This window comes from Nyctereutes procyonoides, unplaced genomic scaffold (assembly GCF_905146905.1).
Source record: "Nyctereutes procyonoides isolate TBG_1078 unplaced genomic scaffold, NYPRO_anot_genome, whole genome shotgun sequence".
Taxonomy (NCBI): domain Eukaryota; kingdom Metazoa; phylum Chordata; class Mammalia; order Carnivora; family Canidae; genus Nyctereutes; species Nyctereutes procyonoides.
The window spans coordinates 8,654,947-8,680,637 of NW_026575025.1; the positions used below are offsets into that span (position 1 = coordinate 8,654,947).

General features: G+C 40.8%; 1 protein-coding gene across 14 annotated transcripts in view; it reads right to left on the bottom strand.

The window, feature by feature from the left end:
- PPP6R3 (protein phosphatase 6 regulatory subunit 3) overlaps nt 1-25,691 on the bottom strand; it is a 150,619-nt gene that overhangs the window by 81,449 nt on the left and 43,479 nt on the right. For 12 of the 14 annotated variants that reach the window (XM_055314465.1, XM_055314454.1, XM_055314455.1 and 9 more), the window contains exons 2-3: nt 23,087-23,239; nt 2,480-2,712 (exon numbers count right to left, since the gene is read on the bottom strand). In XM_055314465.1, coding sequence (XP_055170440.1) covers nt 2,480-2,706 — 227 coding nt within the window. In that variant the 5' untranslated portion in view covers nt 2,707-2,712; nt 23,087-23,239. Of the gene's footprint in view, nt 1-2,479; nt 2,713-17,269; nt 17,348-23,086; nt 23,240-25,691 lie in introns of all 14 variants that reach the window. The other 2 variants (XM_055314414.1, XM_055314472.1) reach the window with 2 other exon arrangements.

Genomic DNA, 25,691 nt, shown 5'->3' on the forward strand with positions numbered 1-25,691 from the left:
CAGAGCTGACTCTGCTCCTAAAGCCACCCTCCACTTGCTCTTTTGATTGCATGGCCTCCCACCTACTCAGGCACAGTACATCCCTGGATGTCCCACTCCCTGTTCCTTCTTTTCCCTTGGTACTGCATGGCTCTCATCAGCATATAAATGTCCCACTATTTTTCCCACAGGATAAAAACACCACCACACCTTTACTGACTCCCATCTGCCTACAGCACCCACTTTCTCTCTCTGCTCCTTTTCTGGGAGACTCTTGAAAGAGCTGTCTCTGCGCTTTGTCGCTAGTTCTCCTGAAAGACATTCCAGCCAGGCTTTCACCTTCAGCACTCCAGAAAACCTACACTGATGGGCCCACGTGCTCTGTGTTGCAAGCGCCAATGGTCACATGTCCGGTCAATAGCAGGCCCTCGACCCACCTGTCCATCCCTCTGTCCTGGAGCCTGGCTTCCCTTAGCTTTCAGGGTGGCAGTCCCTCCTGGTTCTTCTTCTCCCCTACCTCTCCTCCTCTGCAGTCCCTCTGTAGGAACCTTGACTCAACCAACGGCACCTTAGCTTTAGGATTTATTATATTATTTAAAGCCCTATTCTCAAAGTTCTTTTAGTTCAAATTTCTGCTAAATTATTTAGAACTGAGAGATCTGTCATTATGATTAAAAAGATCAGTGCAAAATGACAAATGTTTAATACCCTGTATATGATCACTGACTTAGAACAGTGTGAGTTCAGTTCACATGTGTAACTAATAAAGTTATGAGGTTCACAAAATACAGCAATCACTCTATCACCCATACTCTATAAACACTAGTCTATATTTCCTGAGATGACCACAGGTCAATCTCAACCTCGAAAAGCTTTCAGATCCCATATGAAATACCCCTCTGCATATCCAGCCAGGCATATCATGTATCTCTCGCATAGCTGGTGTCTCCATCTCGGCCAGAACCGTAGCACAGACCTCATCTGCCCAGCATAAGTCATGTTCCCTCACAATGGTGCCATCCAGAAGACTGTGTGTCCAGGGAGGCACATCTGTTCCCTCAACTTCAAAAGTAGTACACACACACACATTAAAAAACAAAACAAAACAAAACAAAAAAAAACAAACAACAACAACAACAAAAAAAACACTGGCAAGGCAATACTACAAAAGCCATGACTACTTTTTGGTAAAATAAGCACCTTCCCTAAGGTGTGGTATGCCTATTCTTCCCAGTTAAAGAGGTATTAACTTCATTCAGCTGGTGAGAAAACTGACACCAGAAGGGCAAGTCCTTTGGCTCACATTCTCTAAGAGGGGGATACAACAACCCTCCAGGTGGGCTCAATGTAAAGCCCACAGCACATGGTTCCCACTAGGATGAGCCCCTTGACAAGCAGCACCCACGTGTGCTGGCTCACACGTGAAGGGAATTCCCAAACAGCAAAGTGTCTGTCTTCTGGAGGATGGGAGTACACTAATATTCCTGCTGCCACATTTCTTTCCTCTTCTTTTTTAGGGGACTGATCTGTGTGGATGCTGTTGCTAATGCTAGATGTCCATCTTAATGGCCGCCAAAGAACATAACCTCACCTGATTGAAAGTCCAAGCCACCAGCACTTGAAAGTATTAATAAGTATTATTTCTCTGACAGCAAAACTCTCCCCACAAAGAAAGAAAAAGATATTTGAAAAGAGGAACAGACTGGGGAAGGGGGGGCGATCTACTAAAAGTCTTAATTCTCCCTATTCCATTAAGTTTATTTAATGCATAATCAATGACTTGTTCCTAAATCTGTCCTATTTTCTGGGGAGGAGGGAAAGTATCAAATATTTCAATTAGAGCTGGAGATGGAAAGAGAGTTCACTGAAACTTCAATACTTTCAATGCACATGGAGTGCTCACTAAGAGTTTCCAGACATGTGTAGTCCAAGTGTTGAAAGAGACAGTGATAAAGGGCCCCATCCACTACTGTTCTATTGTGAGCAAACTGGCAAGGAGGACATAAACCTGCTACAGTCATCCAAGGCACTAGCTACTTAAATTCAGCTCCACTGATGTTCATCAAGATCCATTCCCTTATCATAAGCTAACAAGTCAGAATTTCTTGTATCAGCCATAGTCTTCATAGCCCAAGCTCTGGCTTAGATTTGTCATGTGATCTGGGACAGTCACATAATTTCTATCTTCCTATTTGCAAAGAGAAAATACTTACTTGAATCGTCTTACTATTTTCAGAAACTTCCATCACTGTTCACAAAGCACTTTGCCCTTCCACAAAGCCTTCTGACTGCAATTTAGAACACTCATTTTAAAAAACCATGTGATTCACTGGACATGGTTCTAGAATGGATTACATGCTCCACTCAGTCTGTCACTTTTGACCATTTTAACACTCTAAATGGTCTACAACAGCCCTGGGGAATTGCTGGACAACAAGAGGAATATTCTACCCCCACTTCACTTCAGTCCCACCCTAAAGAGAAGATTGAATTTTCTTACTTGTATCTGATCTTTTCATCCATGTCTTGAGGTGGTTCTTCTATAATGAATGAGACTAAATCTTCGAGACATTCTGCTTTTAACAGAAACTCTATAAGTTTGCGGTTCTGAGCTTTACATTCCTGTAAAACATCTTCCTCATCCATTAACTCCTTCAGTGTTACATCTTCTCTTTCTAGAAGTGTGTCTATGTGGGATGATGAATGAAGATCAAATTTCCAAAACATGCTGGTCTAAACAAAATGCAGAGAGTATTTCAAATAAAATTTCAACTTCACATATTAATTTTTCAAATTTCAGATGAATTTTACAGTCTATAATGCCAACTTGAGTCACATAAGTAAAATGTGTCATATTGAACATATTTAAAACACTTTGTAAAGGAGTAAAATCAACAGGACTTTTCCTTCTCAGAAAATAGTTTTATTAACAAAAATTTTTGACTTAAAAATGCTGAAAGAATGCTTAAACTTGGGATGATTTTAACCTACGAAATTAACCCATCCACACTTTGTTGAGAATTTAACGCTGGGAGGGGTGCTTGGATGGCTCAGTCAGGTAAGTGTCTGACTCTTGATCTCGGCTCAGGTCTTGATCTCATGGCCATGAGTTCGAGCCCCAATACTTTAAAAAAAAAAAAAAAGAATTTAACGCTGGGAAAGGAAGAAAGTAAACCCTTTCTTACATTTGAAGAACACATGCTTACACAGAAGTATATTCAAGCAACAAACAACAAATACTGTGATCTAAGTACATAGTATTCTTCAGAATACCAAAGAATTAAATAAATCATCATCACAAACCAGTACCTTCAACCACTGAGAACACTTTCACAGCTGAAAAGTCTAAAGGTCATAAAATGATAAAATCTGTCCCATTCTTAATAAAGAAACTAAACAAATAGAACATAATTCTTGAGAAATGAGGGAAACCAACATCCTCAGCTATCAGGAAAACCACTGGACATGAACAGGACCACGTGCATACTCTTCCTTCCTCTTCCTCCCACCCTTCCTCAATAGTGAGAACACAAAGTTTGTTTTCTTCAAGTTAAAGAGTTACAGAAAGTCCTTACTGGTTACAACTGGAATTAGGAAGCACAGGAGTCACTATGTAATCTACAGCAGCCACAAGACACTTTCAAATGCTACTTTTGAGCAACACATGAAAAGCTGACAGCATGGAACTGAAGTCCTGATCAGGGATGGGACTAGCCACACAAGTCATTATCTGTCCACGATGCTCACTGCAGAATTTCTGACCCAGGCTTTGGTAACACACATACATACTTCAAGTAACCCCCAAATCTACAGATCAACTGCAGCTTTACTATTCACTCAGTGTAGTGGCTCCTGTTACCATTATCACCAAATACACGTTAAATATCCACCTATGCTCATGTAAAATCCTTTGCTGGAAGAGCCTAGGTAGAAGAAAGGAAGCTGCAAAGGTCATAACCTATGTAGAGCACACACACACTTTGAGAAGTATTTGTTTAAATCATCCATATTAGGAGATCAGGTAGGAATATAATCCTGATTTAGCATTTTCATTAACATTTGTTCAAAATAATATTTTAAAAATTAGACATCATGGAGGGCAAATTTTATTTATACAGTCACTCATACTGATTGATCCAGGAATAGAAGACTACATGCCACGGCAGGTCACTTAAGGACGTGTAGAAGTATACATACTTCATATGACTTCACTATTAAGTATACAATCACAGAGTTTAAAATATAGGCAAAGTTTTAAGGAATCTAAAAAAAGAGGAAAAAAAGGACTCCTAAGGGAACAAGTTTTAGGTAAGATTATGAAATATGGTGTTATAAAAGTTGTCTCTGCTTAAAAAAAAAAAAAGATCTTTAAATGTTTCAAAAGACACATATGGCAATATGCTTCCATCAGGAAGCAACAGGAAGTCACAGTTAGGGATGAGAAGGTACTCTGACAGTTCACCTAAACCAGACTAACAATGCCTCCCTCCAGAGGAACCTGCATGTGGACACACTGCCCACAAAGCTCAGTGGATGACACAAGTGTGAGGCACAGCCATCTCTTTTCTTAATGATTAGGCCACTATGTACATAACATGCTAAAAAAGCAATGTCACAATTCCCAGCATGGTCAGCAACTACCCACATGCCAGGCCTCTCGCCTTCAAGACCAGGAAGAGGCAGAGTGCTCACTGGCACTGTGACACTTGTGGTAGTGAAGGACTAAAATGTATACTTCAAACAGAAGAGCAATCTACTTCTACTTCTAAGGGAAGAAGGGCAAAGGTGATATATGCCTAACAAGAAAGGAACTTCAGGGAAAAAGATGGCGGAAATAAATAAAACCATAAATGCTTTTTTTGGTTTTCAGATTGGGGAAGATGGGAAACAAACAAAAGAGACATTATTATGCCATTTTATCCTCATAAAACTGACGAAAAGGAAAAAAAAAAAAGACACAAGGATAGCAAGAGCTAATTCCAAAGGAGGAAAAAAAGCAGCTTTCCAAAGTAACGCTGTCAGCACAGACTACAACACTTCTGGCGGAGCAACGTGGCTCATTTATCTGGGAGTTTAAACTGCAAATCCTAAAAACAGCACACTCTACCCCTCTGCCTCCTCCTTGCTACTGAAGTGTATGAGGACGCAAACAGCTGTGTTCACACACAGACACAGCACACGAGTCACAGGCCGTATTTGGACTCCAGGCACATACTAATCCACAGTCTTTAAGAGTAGAGACAGGCACCTAAGACAGATGCTGGAGCTCCAGGTCAGCTTAAGGAACAAAGCACCTGAAAGAACTGCCAAACCCTCACCATCCATGTCAGTACACCTTGCCTTCAAAGTCAACCATGGAAATTTTGATCCTGAGATGTCTACAAATGGACAGAAGAGTTAATTTTACTTATTGTAAATACTTTAGCAAAGTCACTGACTGAAAAGCTACCAGGTGTATTCAAATACTTTCCCACGCTCCACTGACATCAGGTCAGACTGTGCTTATTTTGGTCTGTAAATCAAATTTCTGATAATCTAATAGAACAGTCTCTCCACCTGAATTCAGAATACTGGACACAGTTATTTTTTTTTAATTAGGTCTCTAAATGAGTAGTATGCTTTTTTTTTAAGGGCGCCTGGATGGCAGAGTTGGTTACATGTCTGACTCTTGGTTTCATCTCAGGTCATGATCTCAGGGTTTTGAGATCCAGCTGGGTGTTGGGCTCCGTGCTCAGAGCCAGTAGGCTTGCCCCTCTCCCTTCCCCTCTGCACCCTCCCCTGCACCCACGCTCGAAAATAAGTAAATAAATATTTAATAAATAAATAAAGTGGTATGCCATTTTCAGGCACCTGGGTGGCTCTGAGCACCTGAGTGACTGCCTTGATTTCAGCTCAGGTCATGATCTCAGGGTCCTGGGATGGAGCCCCGCTTCTGGCATCGGGCTTCGTGCTCTGCTGGAAGTCTGCTGCTCTCTCTTTCCCTCTACCCCGCTCACCCTGCTCATACCCTCTCCAAAATAAATAAATCTTTAAGAAATAAAATACTATACCTTTTTTATTTTTTGTAATCCCATATAGAAAGGCAAAATATAATGAAATATACTAAGAAATCAATTACAAAAAAGCAAAGCTGATTATCAAGACCTTGCAACTGGCTAGTTATAAACAAGATATACACTGACATCCGTCAAGCGGAAACTATAAATGTCCACAAATAGAAAGTCCATACTCCTCAATTATGGGTCAGAATATAATCACATCGATGTACTGCAAGCAAAAACTGACTCTCCAAATTTCAACCTAATAAAGGTAACTCATTAAATACTGGATTTAGGGACGCCTGGGTGGCTCAGTGGTTGAGCGTCTGCCTTTGACTCAGGTCATGATCCCGGGGTCCTGGGATGGAGTCCCCCACATCAGGCTTCCCACAGGCAGCCTGATTCTCCTTCAGCCTGTGTCTCTGCCTTTCTCTCTGTCTCTCATGAATAAATATATAAAATAAAATAAAATAAAATAAATAAAATAAAATAAAATAAAATAAAATATAAATACATACATACATGCATACATACATACATACTGGATTTATAAGAAGACAGGTAATTAGCCATGATGAAATAAGAGCAGGAGTTGGCCAACTGCAGCCCACAGACCAAATCCAGCCCACAGCCGGCATGCTAAGAACGGTTTAGATATTTTTAAAGTGTTGTTTTAGGAAAAGAGAAGAATGTGCAGCAGAGACCAAAAGTGGCCCACAGAGCCTGAAATATTTACTACCTGGTCTTTTACAGAAGTTTAGCATCCCTTGCTCAGGAGGAAATCAGGTTCTCACTAATGTTAATTTTCTTTCTGCTATCTCTGAGCCTACATGGGCATCCACCCTGGGTCTTTGCAGGCCATCTGGCGAAGTGCAGTCACATGGTGCTGGGCCAGATACCTAGAGACCCACTCTCCTTTCCCCAGGCGCTTACCCAGACCACATTCCCAATTTCTTGGGCAGGTAGGTATTAACACATGACAATGTCTTCCCCAGTGTGCCATGAACCATAAAAACCTCCATGCCTTCTCCTCTGCATCTGGCTGGATGCCCAAGATAAAAAAAGGCTCTAAGGGATGGCAAAGCCAAAAGATGGAAGGTGCCTCTACATCCCCAAATCACCACCTGGGAGAAAGCCTCCAGCAGGCTGTGCTGTGGTGAGCCATCACACACCTGGTCTGTGTGTTCTAGTAGTGTATCCTACCTGACCAGCCAGCTTCTAAAAACCCCAAGCCTATGACTTCTTATTTTATTATACTTATTTAAGCACGAGAACAGGAATTCTTTAGCAACTGTTTTAAAATGCCTAGGTCCTTTCATTTTCCACCATCCTGAATTAGATTAGCATTTTTAAAATCAGAACACTTTGAAATATGCATTTCCACAGTGCACTTTCTTTAAACTTGGTATGTTATAAACTTAAAAATAAAGCCACAGTAGACTCCTTAAGCAAACATTTTTATCTTTTGGCCAAACAGCAAATCAACTGGAAATGAATGGCCCCAGTAAGTTAGTTACCCTAGCTTCTATTTGTGCCCTTTGAAGTAGAAATAAGCTAGGTATGAACTAACGGTTACAAAGTTCAACCAAAGCCCTGTGGCAAAATAGAGACCTTACAAAAATACAACTACGATACTCAGAAGAGCTGAAAGGAGCCAGCACTTCAACAGCTAATTTTTAGTTAACATAAATACACTTTAAAATTCATATCCTAGCTATACCTGAATAGGATTTAGGGAGAAAAGGGAATACAATTTCTTACAGTAAACCAAATCATGGGCTTTTCTATTAACAAGAGGGAAATGGTAACTAAAACTAGAGAACCTGCCAGTTTTCTTCAAAATCCTAGAGTCGTTTTGTTTCTTTAGGATTTTTTTTTTTTTTAAGATTTTTACTTATCTGAAAGAGAGAGAGAGAGAGATTGAGCATGGTGGGGAGGAGCAGAAGAAGATGGCGAGAATCTAAAGCAGACTCCACAGTGAGCATGGAATGGAGCCCAACATGGGCTTGATCTCACAACCCTGATATCATGATTTGAGCCTAAACCAAGACTCAGATGCCCAAATGAATGTGCCATCCAGGTGTCCCTTTAGAGTTGTTTTATAAGTTGGATTAAGTAGCTTGAAAGCAAGGTTTTCTCTAAAACAGCTGAGGGTCAGATAGGCGAGTCATTGGGGAGTGACCCATCAGCTTGCCACAGATGGCCTCAACTGTGCTCTGTATTCCCCAGAACTAAAGACACAGGTAAAATTACCATCTTACATTCACAAAACAGGACTAAAGGATCCATAAACCTATTCAGTTCATATCAACCACTTTAATTAAAGGTCCTCTAAGATTATTGAAATATATTCCTTCTTGGAAGCAAATTCTGAGCCATGCTACCTTTATTTCGAAGCAATTAAGCAGTGACACTTTATTTCTGGAAGAAAAGGTATACCCTGTCTATGACAATAGGAACTGTGTTAAGCTGTCTATAAGAGGTATAACAAGAACATCAGACCCTCCGTAGAATTTTCCAGGGCGCTGCCAGGAGAGTATATTCAATAGGGGCCCAATGGTGGCATATGTAAACCACTTACAACCACTTGCCTTCACCAAATAAACAGCATTTCCCCCCCAGGCTTGCGAGGACTGTAAAGCATCTAAGATGACCTGGCTTCCCATGCTGGTTCCACTACTGGCTGGTCCCAAAGCCTTGGGAAAGCAACCATACCTCTCTAAATCTCAGTATCCTCACACAGCAAACTGGTTGTGAAGAGTCACTGAGAAAGGCCTGGTATGGTCCATTGGACCATACCACACGCACTTAGACCACTGGAAGTTCTATGTGCAATAAGCATGCCCCCCACAGAAGTGTGTGAGGTGTTTAAACCAGTGCTTCTCAAATTTTCATGAGCACAGGAAACATCTAAGGGTCTTATTAAAACACAGTCTCAGATTCAGATTCAGTAAACCAGGAATTGTGCATCTCTATTAAGTTCCCAGATGCTGCTGTTACTGCTGCCCTGGGTTTAAACTATTGCTGATCATTTGCAACAAATTGCAATACACACATTCAAAATGCTTACATAACCATGAGAAAAAGAAAAAGGCATATGATGCAAACAGGTGACTATGTTATTTATTTCAGAAACTCCCAGTGGACAGGCTGATATTAGTAGGGTTTTTTCAATATAACAGATGTAAAACATAACACACTGTATCACTTTCTAACAGGAGCCCAGAAAAAATGAGACAAACATGGTGAAAGATAAACTAGTAAGTAGCACTCTGAAGGGAGAAACTGCTGATTGTCCTCCCTACAAATGATAGAAGTAAACTGAGGGAATGACAAAGAGTGTTAACTTAAAACTCAAAATCTATTTCCCATGAACTGTGCTTAACCGTTCTACCTAAGCAGGAGAAGCTGCCATAAAACCCCCACCATACACTACTATGAACTGTTGGCTGGGCCCAGGGCAAAACATTCAAAGATTCAAAACAAGATTCCAAATTTATTCAGAATTTCTGAGCTCATGAAAAACAGCTGGGCACGAAAGCAAACACTTCTGGGCGTGGGGCCCTGAGACCACATTGGTGGCACATGCATGAAGACAGCCTGTCCACACCATTTTATCACTGGCCCCACTGGAATTGCCAAGATCTCATGTCCTAAGTAAATATTTGCTAACGTCTTCCAGTTTCACTTCAATATACAGAGTACAAGCGACAAAGAGAAAAGGAGCAGCTGCTTATGTCCAAGACAACACAAAGGAAAAGACTTAACTCTATAAACTAAATGTTTTAAATTTTTAATATTTTTTTCTATTTCTTTATTTGTACTATGAAGGGAATATTTGTAACAGATTTTTCATGATCTCAACAAAGACATACAAGCACATACTGTCAAAGTTCAAACCCCCATGCACGTCAGGGGGTGCATTCCTCCCAGGCCCCTGGCTCTGCCTACTGGCTAACATGACCCCCGTCTAACAAACTATCTAGCGAGAGCCATAATGTGAGACATATGTAAGTTTAAATTTTCTAGCAGCCACATCAAAAAAGTAAAAGAAACTGACTACATAAATGTTAATAGTATATTTTATTTAACCTCATATACCCAAACATTATTATCTCAATATGTAATTCTTTTGGTATTAAGTCTTCAAAATCTGTGTGTATTTTACACTTACAGCACATCTCAATTTGGTCCAGCCACATTTTATCCTTAAGACTCATATATGGCCAGTGGTTGCTGTACCGGACAAAAACAGTTCTAATTATATATTACTACAATTATGATTCAAAGTTTCTCCTCTCGTACTAAAATAACACCCTCCCCCCAATCTCCTTCCATAGCCAAAGTCAACAGTTAACCACCTTTTCCACATAGGGCCAATGTGGGGTCAGTGAGGAGAGGTTATGGGCCACGTTCTTCCCTTCTTCTAAAATGTAAACATACATGAGAAATCGCATTTATTCTTAGATATGTAAAGCAACTTGGACATTCTTTAACTTAAAAAAAGTAGGTCACTGTTTTTCAGCCTCTAGTATCTAGAAATATTTGTAGGAATTAAAGGGAAGTTTTCACATGGTTCACCTTGAAACAATGAAGGGCTAGCTGGTTTCAGTATAATCCACCAAATTGTAAACCAGGCATGTGTAATTTTCTAAGCTAACTCAAAAATATTATAGGGGTGCCTGGGTAGCTGTCAGTTGGGCATGTGATTCTTGCTTTCAGCTCAGGTCATAATCTTATAGGTCACGGAATCAAACCCCAAATCGGCTTGAAGATTCTTTCTCCCTGTCCTTCTGGCCCTGTCCCCCACAAAATGAACAAATAAATATTTTTTTAAAAAGATTTTATATATTTATTTGAGAGAGAAAGAGTAAGCGTGAGAGAGAACATAAGCAAGGAGGGAAGAGGCAGAGGGAGAGGGAAAAGCAGGCTCCCTGTTGAGCTAGGAGCCCAATACAGGGCTCAATCCCAGAACCCAGGATCTTGACCTGAGCTGAAGGGAGATGCTTAACCGATTGAGCCACTGAGGTGCCCCTAAATAAATTTTTTTAAAAATATATTATAAAGAAGAATAAAATGCCTAGGTCACTCAAATATTTTGGGAAACAATGATGTTTCATCAATGTAAAAAAAAAAAAAAAAACAAAACCACTAGATTCCCTATCATCTTGGGAGTACACTGAACCTTCACAGCCCACATTTAGATTGAAAACAACTTGCTTATTCCACAGCAGCAGACAGTTACCCCACACCTCTGGTCAAGTTTACAAGCAGCATGGGAACAGGATGTATTGGACAAATCAAGCTGCTGAAAGGCTGCTCATACTGGCTCACCTACTCCTGCCAGCATCCGGACACCTGGAGTATCAGGACTCCCTCCCCTGGGCTTGAACTCAGGTATTGGGGGAACTTAGTTGGGCAGCGTATGACAAGACCCAAATGGGGAAGTGCTGGGCTCAAGGAGGGCAGGTGGTTGCTCACTTGGTACAATGAAAGCAGCATGCCACAAGAAGGGGACAGAGAGCAAAGCACCTATAAATAGGAGCATGCAGTGTCATCTGAAAGAAGGTTACTTCTGTGCTGCACATTAACAATAAACTTCCTCCTCACAAAGCTGAATGCCTAGGCAAACATTCCAACTTTCACACAAAAAGGCAGAAACACGGAACACAATGAAAAGAGTAAGAGCTAGACTCTGAGAGACAGCTCTCACTCAGTACCAAGGGAAAATAGCACAAAGGACTAGAAAGTCCACACAACAGCTGCTCCTCCGTTTCCTACAGTTGCCCTCCCCAGCCCTCAAAGACTGGACTAATTAAATCAAAGACCAGAGTGCCTCTTAGAGATACATATTTCCCTAGAGGAAAGGGCAATACAAACTCTGGACCAGAGTTTGCTTTGCAACGGATTCTTCCAAAGAACATGTCACAAGTAATCACCTTTATACCATTCAGATATTCCATAATCATTTTCAGTTTTACTTTGTAATTTCTTTGATATTTCAGGGTTTTTTGAGAGTAATAAATAAAGGAGCCAACTCCATTTAATATGTATTATATTAACCAGCAGATACTCTGAATATAGGAATAACATGATAAATGGTCCCTACCCCTCGAAAAATACAATAAAACTAAAAAAAGAAAAAGAAAAAGAAACACAGAATGAGAGGTATCAACTCCAAGCTTGTTCTGTAGAAAGAGAGCTCAACAGAGGGGAACTTGACCAGAAAAGACTTCCTTATATATGAGGTTCAAAAGACAGGTAGAGTTCAATAAGTGATGCTACAGCAAAAAGTATTCCAGGCTAGTAAACATAAGCCTGCAAGCACGGAGAATAGGACAGAGGTTTCTAGTAGCTTCAGGAAGTCATGGCAGGGAGAAAGCCCTGATAATAAATGCCATTGAAAAGGCTCAAAGATAAGCTTAGGCATCAAGACCAGGTCTCAAAGGGCCCTGAAGAAGTACAGTACAGAGCACCATAGGCTTGCTGCAGAAGCAGAGAGAAAGCGAACTGGTGAGTTTTAACTAAGATAAACATATATTAAAATATCTACAGAAAAGACAAAGCAACATATTTTTTTTAAAGCAACATATTTTAATAACATATGGAAAGAAATCATTCTGAGCAGAAGCAGAGGAAAGTGACATACATAGAGGAGATGATATTTAAGCCATGGCAGGTATGCTTTCAACAGAGGCTGGAATCCTACAAAGGTGAAGAGAGGGAGATGTCTAACCTGTTCTGGGTATGGCCAAGGGTTTGGGTGTGACTGAAATATGGGGCAGGGAGGGGGTGCTAAAGACAAGGCCATGAAGGTGGAACAGAGCAGAACTGTGCATGGGAAGACATAAGCGGGAGAATCCAGTAAGAAGAGGCAAATAAGCAGCGTCAGATGTGTACTTTATATAAGAACTGTCCACAATGCAGCAGATGTACTGGAGACAGAGAAGCCTAAAGAGTGAGCAACCCATCCAGAAGCCTGTCAGAACCCACAGAAGTTGAAGAGCCCTGCAACAGCTTCCACTCTGAAAACCAAAGCATCCCCTAAAGATTTCCCACTAAACTACCTCTCTTCTTCCAGCATCAACCATGATTCTGCCTCTGCAAAACCCGATTTTCATGTTTTCTTCAATCGTGGCTATACTTTGTGGTATCAGATGATACAAATTTATGGCTTGCCTTTGGAATTCTGAGCTGCCTGGGAAATATATGACCCTCAGAAAGCAAACATCACCCCCATATTGGAGCTCACTCCAAATCTAGCACTCAGAGGCTGGGCAGGGCACATGCTGCAATGTCATCAGCCACTTCACTTTTACATTAAAAAGCCAACTGCTAAGGAAAACCCAGTCTTATTTCTGTCACCTGGTCCGCATTAAATCAAGTAATGTGTTCCTGTACAAAGTGTCATGAAAACGCAAATGTATATGCATTTTTTCTTTTTTTAAGATTTTATTTATTTATACATGAGAGACACAAAGAGAGGCAGAGACAGAGGCGAGAGCAGGCTCCCTGTGGGGAGGCTGATGCAGAACTTGATCCCAGGACCCCAGGATCATAACCTGAGCCAAAGGCAGACACTCAACCACCGAACCACCTGGGTGTCCCTGTATATGCATTTCTATGCATAATTTCCACAATTTCAAAAACTTCAGTCTAAGTATATGTAAAGCATAACACTTTACTAGGAACAAGGTTTGTGCATCTTTTCAAAGTGAGACTGAGGGGTTGGGAAGAAAAAAGACAAGTAATTAGGGGGACACCATGGTGACCAAGTTCTTGCCAGAAGCCTGAGATCAAAAGAATGAAGGCAAAAACCCAGCTGCATCTAGGTATTGTGTATGTACACCCATGGGAGGGTGGGGGCAGAGAGTGGGGAGAGACTGCACATGCAAACAAGCAAGGATAAGAGAGGGTGATACCATCAAAGTCACATCAGAAAATTCTTATGGGCTCTAACAGCAGATTTTCCATCTCAAGCTCCAGGATTCTCTGAATCTCTAAAAGCCAGTAGAAGAATCAACAAATTGGCATCAAACATCAGACAGAAACAACATATAACTGGAGAGCAAGAGGGTGGCTGCTCTCTTCCCCAGTGCTGCCTGTGGAGGCAGCAGCTGCCTCCTGTCCAGCATTACAGCTGCCCTCAGACCTCTAGGGTAGCCCAATATCATTAAAAAGATCAGTAAGTTTAACCAGCACAAATCAGACTGATATGTCAAAATTAAATTCAACTGGCAGAAACCCAGAAGCACTGGCAGGAGGGTATACAGAAGATTCAAGGACAAGCTTTTGATGTCCTACACTGGTTATGGGAGCAACAAGACAATGCAGCGGCTTCCAAAAGTTCATAGTCCACAACATCAAGGAGTCTGAAGTGCTACTGATGTGCAACCAATTTCACTGTGCAGAGACTGCTACATGTCTTCTCCAAGAACCACAAAGTCACTGTACAAAGGGTGGCCCAGCTGGCCATCAGAACCACCAATCCCAATGCCAGGCTGCAGAGCAAAGAAAATGAATAGACAGCTTATGTGCACGTTGTATTTGTGTTAATAAAACCATAAAACTACAACAAACAAAAAGAGGCAGCAGTCACCTGGCACAGCACAGAACAGTTCTGAAGTCTGCAGCTACAGCGGAAGGCCCCAGCAATAGAGCAGTGACAGAAGAACCGAGGCATAAGCTAGAAAGAGCTGGTCAAGTTAGACGGAAGTAGGTCCAAAGATTTTAGTTGACTGAAGCTCAACATTAAATCATATTCTGATGTGACTAAAAACAAAGCAACCTCAGAATAAAGTCAGATGAATCTTGTCTAGGACCATGGAAGATCTAATCCTACTGTAGCCTTCCTAGGCAAATCACCTTTTGCCAGGCAATACCACACCCTGTTCTGGGAGGAGGAAGAGACTGCCAACCACGTGGTACCTAAAGAGATGACCACGCAAAGAGACTCATCACTTGCGGGATAAAAGAACTAGCTTTCTATCTTAAAGCTCTTTTATAGTATTATTTATAGGTCCCAAACATAAAATGAGAGCCAATGAGTGAAAAATACAGATGATGTGTGAGTAGTTACAGCAAGAACTCATTAAAGATGAGGCTAATGGTTGTGGCTGTGAACATACACAATGCCCCAAGCCTGAAGGAACTCTGGCCAAAGCCTAGATGGTTGTCTCCTTTAGGAAAGGAAAGCAATACTAAGTGATGGCCGTGCTGCTTCATAAATCTCTTCTCAAGTCCATTTGATATAAAAGGCATGGCTTTATTGGTGCTGACATGGGGCCTCAACAAGAAAATGAAAAGATTACACAACGTTCCAGATGTTTACTGGGTAAACACAATCTTCTACTCTGACAACTCAAGCAAGACAGCAATAAAGTAAAAAAAGAAAAAAAATGCCAATAAATGTATGAAAGTACAGAAAATAGAGAAATAATTCAGAAATCCAACGTCCAAATAACATAAGTTGTAGAAGAATATATTAAAATCCACAATCACCTGCCTCACCAAAAAAAAAACAAAAACAAAAACAAAAAAAACTCCCCAGTGTAAAGAATAGGACTCTCCCATCTAGGACTTACAGATCCTATCACAGTGAGTGGTGAAACAGACCTCTAAGGCACAGTGTGAAATTCCATAGTATCAGGGATAAAGACATATTTCAACTTTTCTCATGAGGAAAAAAACACTCAAAAAAGGACTGAAAATCAGAATATCAGCTTCCTCAATAGCAATTCTAGAAAAGAACATTTTCTGACATGGAAGGTCAGAAAGATATATTCACACTTTCTCAAAAAGCTACCAGAAAATGGGCTCCACCAAAGCTTTGCAGTAAGCCAGGAGGGGTGCCTGGCTGGCTCAGTCTGTAGAGCATGGAACGCTGAATCTCAGGGTTGTGGGTTCAAGCTCCATGATGAGAGTAGAAAGTACTTAAAAATAAGGGCATCTGGGTAGCTCAGTCAGTTCAGCATCTGCCTTTGGTTCAGGTCATGATCCCAGGGTCCTGGGATTGAGCCACACAGGGCTCCCTGCTCAATGGAGAGCCTGCTTCTCCCACTCCCTCTCCCTCTGCCTGCCACTCTCTGGCCTGTGTTCTCTTTCTCTCTGTTTAAAAAAAAAAAGAAAAGAAAAAAAGAAAAACCTTAAAAAAAGTACTTAAAAATAAAATCTTAAAACAATATATAAAAAGGCATGGCAATAAGCATGAGGGGAAGACATGGAATACATGGAATCAGGGATCCCACACACTAAGAAGCAAAGATAACTCTCAGAAGAAAAGTAAGATAACACTTGCCACTACAGATGAAGTCAAGAGGAATCTGCCGGGAGGGAGGCACGCATGAGACAGAGGGCTCTGAAAAGGATGTATCCACACAGGAGATCTATGTGCCAGATATATGTGACCATGCTGAGAAGAATTTTACTAATTAAGTCAGAGACCTAGGGAATAATTAACCAAGATATACATACTTTTATACTGATTTTAACCAAAGTTGAGCTTAAACTATGTTAGAAGATGGGGGAGGGAAAGAAGCTGTGCGTGTAAAAGCTAAACTTTCACCTTCATTGTCAGAAGTCAGCTAGATTAGAAACAGCTATAGGCACATGACTTAGAAATATGAAAGGAGGGATCCCTGGGTGGCGCAGCGGTTTAGCGCCTGCCTTTGGCCCAGGGCGCGATCCTGGAGACCCGGGATCGAATCCCACGTCGGGCTCCCGGTGCATGGAGCCTGCTTCTCCCTCTGCCTGTGTCTCTGCCTCTCTCTCTCTCTCATTCTATGTGACTATCATAAATAAAATAAAATAAAATAAAAAGAAATATGAAAGGAAGTAAATATGAGAAAACAGCTAAGAGATAAAGGTAGTGGCCCCTACTACATGATTAAGGGATGAGGAAAGGAAAGGATAGGAAAGATGGAGCAGATGACTATTATTTTTTATTGTAAATTTTGTGGTACTGTTTGACTTTTAAACTATGCACCTATATAAACTATATACTCAAGTATGATTAAGATATTATGAAAGAAATGAAAATATAAAAGCATTTACTACAATCCTGGCACCTAATAAGGGTTCTACAAACGGAGGCTTAGTCTGAAATCAAGACATTGTGAAAGATTAGCTAAGCTGCCCACTCATATGTAAAGATAGGAAGTAGCTGCATATACTTAAGAGTCTGTGTATAAAAAAACAAGCAAACAAAGAAACAGAACAAGCCAAGCAAGCGAGAGCAAAAACCACAAGGGTACCTTTTTCACATTTAGGTCCTTTTTTTCACTTCATTCTTTCTGCCATCAGCATGTGAGCCAACTCCAGAGACCTGGGACCTGGGGGTACAGTACTGAAGTTGCCAAATCTGGTCTGCCACCTATTTTTATGCAGCTTCTGAGCAAAGAATGATTTTTAGATTTTTAATTGGGGTGGGGGGGAATCAGAAGATTATTATTCCATGACTTGTGAAAAATCTTTCAAATTCAATTAAGTTTTCCTGAATCACAGGCACAACATCCACTTAAATCCTGCCTCTGGCTGCTGTCACACTACGAAGGCAGAGTTGAGCGTGGCAGAGACCACCTGAGGGTACTTATCACTCTGCACTCCTGCTCGATGGATCACGATGACACAGTCCTAACTTGGGGCAAAATGTTGAACTGGAACACTTATTTTATTATCCTTGCATCCCCCAACAAATCAAAAGAAAAGAAAAACCAGACTTCACAAGTTGTGCTTGTAAGACAGAGTGGGACGGGGATTCTTATGTCACAAAATCAGATGGCAAAGTGCTGTGTCTGCAATGTAACGACACCATACCTGTACTAAGAGAACATAATGTTATGTCCACATTTCCAGACCACGCAGTCATCAGAGTATTCCCAACACACAGGAAGGCATGTGTCAGAAACATTTAAGTTTTTAACTGGATTATCTTGTAACAGGAAAATTTCTTCACAAAAATAGAAGATGAAAATGAAACCTCAAGCAGAGCTGGTCTCCAAGTGGCTCTCCTTGAAGTGGTCTCCTTCTCCTTCCAAGCAAGGAAGCCAAGGATAGTTTTCCTTTGGACTCTTGAGGAGTTCACAGATATGACCGATGCAGCTCAGCTGTTATTTATTTGAGGCATTTGACATGATGACAAATGAGTCTTTAAGAGCCCACATGAAACAGCCACAGGCCGGGTGTTTTCAGAAAAGCTAGATAAAGTCACTACAGTGTGTAGCAGAGTTCGGCCATGAGTGACATGTTACAGCTGATAATGGTAAAATAACATGTAGAGCAAAAAACGGCTTAATTGGACAAATTTACAAAACTTGTGAAAATGTACTGTTCAAAGTTTACAGTTCTTTATTTTCATCAGCAGGTCCTTCGAGAGGTTTTTTAAATTCTTCATGTGTTACTGTACTGGTAACATCAACAGCGAACCTCATTTACTCTCCAGACCTGTCATCCGACCCTGCCTTTTCCTATTACCAGCAAGCAGCATAATGGCTTTTATTTTTTTTTTAATTTTTATTTATTTATGATAGTCACACAGAATGAGAGAGAGAGGCAGAGACACAGGCAGAGGGAGAAGCAGGCTCCATGCACCGGGAGCCCGACGTGGGATTCGATCCTGGGTCTCCAGGATCGCGCCCCGGGCCAAAGGCAGGCGCTAAACCGCTACGCCACCCAGGGATCCCAGCATAATGGCTTTTAGCAAGGGTTAATGTCTTCTGCAACTTTTTGAGCTCAGGGCCAAAACTGAAATCTTTCTGAATGAGAGAATAACCCTCAACCACTACTGCTAAGCCCTGAATGGCTCTGAAAATTGGCACTGGCTTAAGTCTTGAGGCTTCTTAGTGAATTCAACCTAAAACTACAAGGCTAATCAGCACTGATCTGCAAACCTGCTGCAGTGGTAAGGTCATTTCACTACTAACTTTGTTAGGATCATAAATTCAAACTGCTTCATACCCTTCCCATGTTGTCAGAACCTAAAATTGAAGTGAGATCTCTGTCTCCATACAAATTTGCAGTGGGTACATTTTTTTTAGCTCAAACTACAGTTAAAAGAATTTTTCAGACCTTAATGCAAATGTAAAGGAAATTATCCTATTGCAAAATTCATACAGCTATACAAATGAGGATTTTCCTAACCATCAACTAGAAGTAATCAATCTACAATGTAATGACATGCTAAAAGACAAACACTAAGAATCTAATAGAATTCTATAAATGCCTTCCAAGTAATGAATATACATGCTTTTAGAACTGATATCAGAATGTGGCAGTACCTATTTGTGTAAAAAGATATTTTCAAAGATGAAATATGTAAAATCTCATTATAGCAGCATTAATAGATTAGATGAACATTTACAATAGAGTTTGAGAGGGGAAGTCTGGCTATGAACACCATTTAGGTGAAATGGTATCCCCCTAGAAAAAGAATTCCATTCTTCTCATTAATAGATAGATCTGTATTACAGAATATTGAACTCAAATACTCTTAAATTTTTAATTCCATCAATAATATCTGTGAAAATTTCCTCTCTTGTTATGTAAATACCGATACAATATTCTCCTTTTTGCCTCGTGGTCTGCAAAACCTAAAATATTTCCTATCTGGGCCTTGATAAACCCTGTCTAAAGGACCCTATATTTACAATGCTGCTCCTCTTTGGGAATCATTCTCTACCACCTGGTGCTGATTCTAGGACTCCTAGAGACTAATGGATAACTTCCTAAGAGAAGAATTCACCTGGCATTAGACAGCATATGATGAACAGAGGGAGTGAAAAAAAGAAACAGAAGGAATACAGCTAATGGTAAGGAATTGTTCTATCCATTGCCACAGCTAAGAGTCATCAGCAAAGAACAAAATAAAACAAAAACAAAATGAGAGGGAGAAAGTCCTAAAAATGTCATCCTAAGAAATGTTTCTGAAATTTTAGCCCTACACTATACAATTAATGATACCTATTGTGTAAAAAGTACTAAAAATATCAAGTAGAAGTCAAAAATCCTTGCTTGTGGAATGCTTAAATGTACTCAAAGAAAAAGAAACGCTAAAATAATTGAGATTTTTTTAATAAATTTATTTTTTATTGGTGTCCAATTTGCCAAAATACAGAATAACACCCAGTGCTCATCCCGTCAAGTGCCCCCCTCAGTGCCCGTCACCCATTCACCCCCAACCCCCACCCCCCTCCCCTTCCACCGCCCCTAGTTTGTTTCCCAGAGTTAGGAGTCTTTATGTTCTGTCTCCCTTTCTGATATTTCCCACACATTTCTTCTCCCTTCTCTTATATTCCCTTTCACTATTATTTATATTCCCCAAATGAATGAGAACATATAATGTTTGTCCTTCTCCGATTGACTTATTTCACTAATTGAGATATTCTAAGAGTTCACAAAGGAGTGGCCACAGAGAAATTGGAACAATACAGAAAGATTTGCCAAAAAAGTAGAAAAAGAGCTGAGCCCTAGTAAAAGGGCTCAATCAAATACAGAGAATAATAATAAAACCATATGATGGGGGGGTGGACAAAATGGGTGAAGGTCAAAAGGTACAGACTTCAAGTCATAGAATAAGTCATGAAATGTAATGTACAGCATTGTGACTACAGTTAATAATAATACTGAATTATGTATTTGAAAGTCACTGTGAGAGATCTTAAAAGTTCCCATTACAGAGGCATCTGGTGGCTCAGCTGGGTAAGCATCTGACTTCTGATTTTGTTTTTTGTTGTTTTACTAAAAATTTTATTTATTTTTAAAATTTATTTAGGGATCCCCAGGTGGCGCAGCGGTTTAGCGCCTGCCTTTGGCCCGGGGCGCAATCCTGGAGACCCAGGATCGAGTCCCACGTCGGGCTCCCGGTGCATGGAGCCTGCTTCTCCCTCTGCCTGTGTCTCTGCCTGCCTCTCTCTCTCTCTGTGTATGACTATCATAAAAATAAATAAAAATTAAAAAAATAAAATAAAATAAAATTTATTTATTTGAGAGACCATGCACACAAGCAGGGGCAAGGACAGAGAGAGGGCAAGAAAGAAAGAGAATCCCAAGCAGACCTCCCACTGAGTGTGGAGCCTGCTACTAGGGCTCAATCCCATGACCCCAAGATCACTAAGAGAGCCAAAACCAAGAGTCAGATGCTGAACTGACTGAGCTACCCAAGTGCCCCTGACTCTTGATTTTGGCTCCAGTCATAATCTCAGGGTTGTGAAATCAAGCCCCGTGTCTAGCTCCTCAGAGAGCGTGAAGCCTGCTTAAGATTCTCTCTCTCCCCTTTAGCCCCTCCCCAACTCCTTGTCTTAAAAAAAAAAAAGTTCCCACTGCAAGAAAAAACTGTGTGATGATGAATGTCAACTAGACTTCCTGTGGTGATCATTTCAAAATATATACAAATATCAATTCACTATGTTGTGTGCCTAAAATTCACATATTGGGCAGCCTGGGTGGCTCAGTGGTTTAGTGCCGCCTTTAGCCCACGGCATGATCCTGGAGACCCAGGATCGAGTCACACATCGGGTTCCCTGCATGGAGCCTGCTTCTCCCTCTGCCTGTGTCTCTGCCTCTCTCTCTCTCTTTCTCTGTGTCTCTCATGAATAAATAAATAATTTTAAAAATAAAATACAGTAAAATTCACATGTTGTATGTCAATTATATCTCAATTTTTTACAGTTGTATGGTATTACTGAAACAGCTTTAAAAATCATTCTTTGATAGTGTCACAATACCCACAATGAAAAGTGGGTAACTATTACAATTTACAAACAGACAACAGTCCCATAAACAGAAAAAAGAGGTACAACCTGTAAAATAACCAGCTGAATTCAAGATGGAGGTCTTTGGGGGCCCTGAAATTTGTGCCCCCTCTTCCTGTTACTCCCAGCTCTGAACCAGCTGATCAAAAGGCAAAATAAAAGCTCATGTGCATCATAAACCACTTTCTTTATTATAATCAGTGGGCCTACATGGTCAGACCACAGTTGTAAGCACGTGGTCCCGACTTTCTCAAATCTGAACCCTCAACTTGGGATGAATTCTTCCACACAGTCAGGCAGGTGGGAAATGGAAGTGGCTTTACCCACAGGGTTAGAATGTAACCCGGGGCAGAGAAAGAGAAGAAACAGCTGGACACCCCTACCCCCCAAAAAAAGGTGCCTTACCAGACAAGGCACCAAGAGGTGAATGAATACTTACAGGAGAATTCTCCCCATCAGGATTTTTACAGAGAAAAAGCTGGACAAGTCAGAAGATTTATGTAAGAATCCTGAATATCAGGAGGCCCAGGAGGTGGTGCTTCACTGCGTAACATGGAGGGAGGCCAGAAGGGGGAGGAGAGTCATTTATGAGGGGCTGAAGGAAAAACTGCCTTGGGATGAAAAGCAGAGACCTGCTATAGCACCATAACCAGACTATCTCCTGAGATAATGAAGCTTGAACTGTAGATAATTAAGTGGTTTATGCCCACCTTTTCTTCAAGATACAGTGGAGCAAATGAAAATGGATTAAAAATGTGTCACATCCTCCAAAGACCCTACTGGACCACTTTCTGAGGTGCCAACTATCAAATACGCAAAATCAACCTCCGATGTTTAAGAAAAAGTTTCAGTAAAGAGTTCTAAAATGATAGCAATTAGGACTTGAAAGGAGTCAGATGGCTAGCTAAAAGCCAGAGAGAGAGATGGCCTTTGGCTGGTGTAAAACAAAACAACCCAAGCTCAATCTCTCTTGTGCCAGCACACACATACTTCCAGGTGACCTAGAAGCAGCCACTGAGTCTGAAGAACCAGTCATTCTGTGTGTGCTCCTTCAGCTTGCTAGGCCTGGCTTATCCTTGGGACCCAGATCAACTCCCCTAGGAAATGAGGAAACCCACACATCATGTGTGCTGTAGATTCCAAAACTTGCAAGAGCAAACTACAGAGGCTGCTATTTAACTTGCTAAAAATACCACACTGCCACAGAACCATACTGTACCTGGTCTGGCCCTGGTCGACCTAGACTCCAGGGTCTCACAAAAGAACACTGCCTTCCTTGATGAACTCATGGAAGGAAACTCCTGATAATCTCAATGGTCTTACCTTTCAACCAAGTTTAAAAATTAAAAGAAATGTTTTCTTCTCTGTGGCTCCTTGCCCATTACAGGTTATGCTGGTAACAGTTGTCTTCCAATTCACTGCATTAGCAGATTAGCCAGAGGTAAAGTGGGATGTGGAAGCAAAACAGAAGCTCTCCTGTAAAGAAAAAAGAGCATATTTTCACAGCATGTTCTGTTTTGGTCTGGTGACATCTGACATTAAAGATACTGGTTGAAGATCCTGATTCACAGAATCTCAGAAGATCAAACAGTTCTAGTTAACTGAAATTTTTTCTATGTGAAAATAGGGGGAGGGGGCAGCCTGGGTGGCTCAGTGATTTAGCGCCGCCTTCGGCCCGGGGTGTGATCCTGGAGACCCGGGATCAAGTCCCATATCGGGCTCCCTGCATGAAGCCTGCTTCTCCCTCTGCCTGTGTCTCTGCCTCTCTCTCTCTCTCAAGAGAGAGAGAAATCTTAAAAAAAAAAAAAAAAAAAAGGAGAGGAGGAAAGGCACTATCATCCCTCTGCCTCAGTTTTTACCCTACACTAAACAATAACCCAGAAACACAGACACCATAATAGCACTATCAGTAAGAACATATATATATTCTTATCTTTATGTTATGAAAACATCAATGATATTCTTACCCAACACAGGGTTGACTGTGATGGCACCATATTTTAAAATACTAAATCAAATTTTAAAAGTAGCCACCAAGTAGCCCCATGTTAATACCTTCAAACACCGTGTAACTTTCACCAGGAAATGAAAGCAGAATATTGAGGTCACTGAAGTACTAGCTATAGCCAAAGTGTCTCTATAATGTCTCTAACGATTAATCAAACACTACACATGAAAGGACTATAAACCATTTTCCAAGGCACTTTATGGATAACACTGCAGAAAAACATTCAAATTATGGACAATATGCTAATTAGAAATCCTGTAAGAAAACAGTCTACAAGGCATCTCAAAACATAATGCTGTTCATTGGATATGTTTCTTCCATAAAACTCACTACACTCAAGCCAATGTTTTCCATCAAATAAGATAACAGAAACAATGCTGACTGCTGACTTCTTATTAAAACAATAACTTGAGGGGCACCTGGGTGGCTTAGTGGTTGAGCATCTGCCTTTGACTCAGGGTTCTGGGATTGAGTCCCACATCAGGCTGCTTGTTCATCACCTGCTTCTCCCTCTGCCTATCTCTCTGTGACTCTCATGAATAAATAAATAAAATCTTTAATAATAAAAAAAGAAACAATAAATTGAATCAACCAAAACAGTAACAAACCCAGCTTAAGAAATTATTTAATTCTAAACATAAAACATTTTACCAGTCAAATGCTTTCTAAACAAACGCTTTAAAAAATTGATCAACTAAATTTCTGCTTTAAATTTTAAGACATCATGTGCCATCATGTGCTACTACAGTCCTCAGACATAACAAGGCTAACATGTTATTATAAAAAGTACATCACTAAATGTTGCAGGTAATTCTAGCCCCATCCCAACCTTCTGTGTGCCCAGGGTTCCAGGTCCTTTTAAGAATCCAATGAATTTACATGCATCACAAAATGTACACTTACGCACGCACACACACAATTTAGCATTTAAATGAGTGGTTGTAGGACCCTCAAAGATGATCTTCAGTTGTTTCTTCCAGGAGCCAAGATCACTCACTACCCCCCACCGGTAGGTAGATCACAGGCTCCCAGCAGAGTTGGACCAACCTGCCTGCCTGCCTTACCATGCTGCACACTCCATATTCAGGGAAGCCAAAAGAAAAAAAAAAAAAAACAGTTATCAAATGTGCTCATGGCATTATGAACCTGGGTGCTTATTAAATAGTAACAAGTGTGGTGAGACTTAATCCATTTTTCTGGAATAAGGTTTTTGTATAATTGCTCATACTCTTTTCACTTGGGCTAATGAGGGAAACGAGTGGGTCTATAATACTGATGGTAAGAAATATAGTCATTCTAAAGTGTGAGAACATGAGAAACAAGACTAAACCATGGCAAATAGAATGGAAGAGTGTCTGAGTGTAGCCGTGGGCCTCTTGAGTAAAGAGTGTATGTCAAATACACATTGAAATGCTTCTAGATCTATAGTAAAAAGACTATTTTGGTTGTTTTGCCTTAAAGACACAATCCACAAGGACCAGGAAAAGGCAACCAAATTAGAGAGGTGTTGAAAGGGAGCAAAAGGAGTACTGGCTGAGAAAGTTATTCACTGAACATTTAGATCCCTAAATATCTTCACCCTCTCCCATCCCTGCCAGGCTCGGCGTATGACAGGATGATGAGCCATGAAAGCAGGCCTCTGCACTGGGAGAGCCCTGCCAGCACAGCTTGTTATAGTTCGCCACCCTGATAACAGAGGTACTGCGGGAACTACAGAATAAATGCTGAGACACAGGCATACCCCACGGCCCAACCCAACTCCAGCCACGTTTTCCTACTGGGTTCTTCAGATTCCCAGCTAGGCTGAAGACAGGAATGTCTTCAGAGTGAACTAACTGACCTTGAGAAAAAAGAACTTGAAAATATTGACACTGGGAATTTCCCAACCAAAGAAGCACTACTGGTCACTGCTGGAAAGTT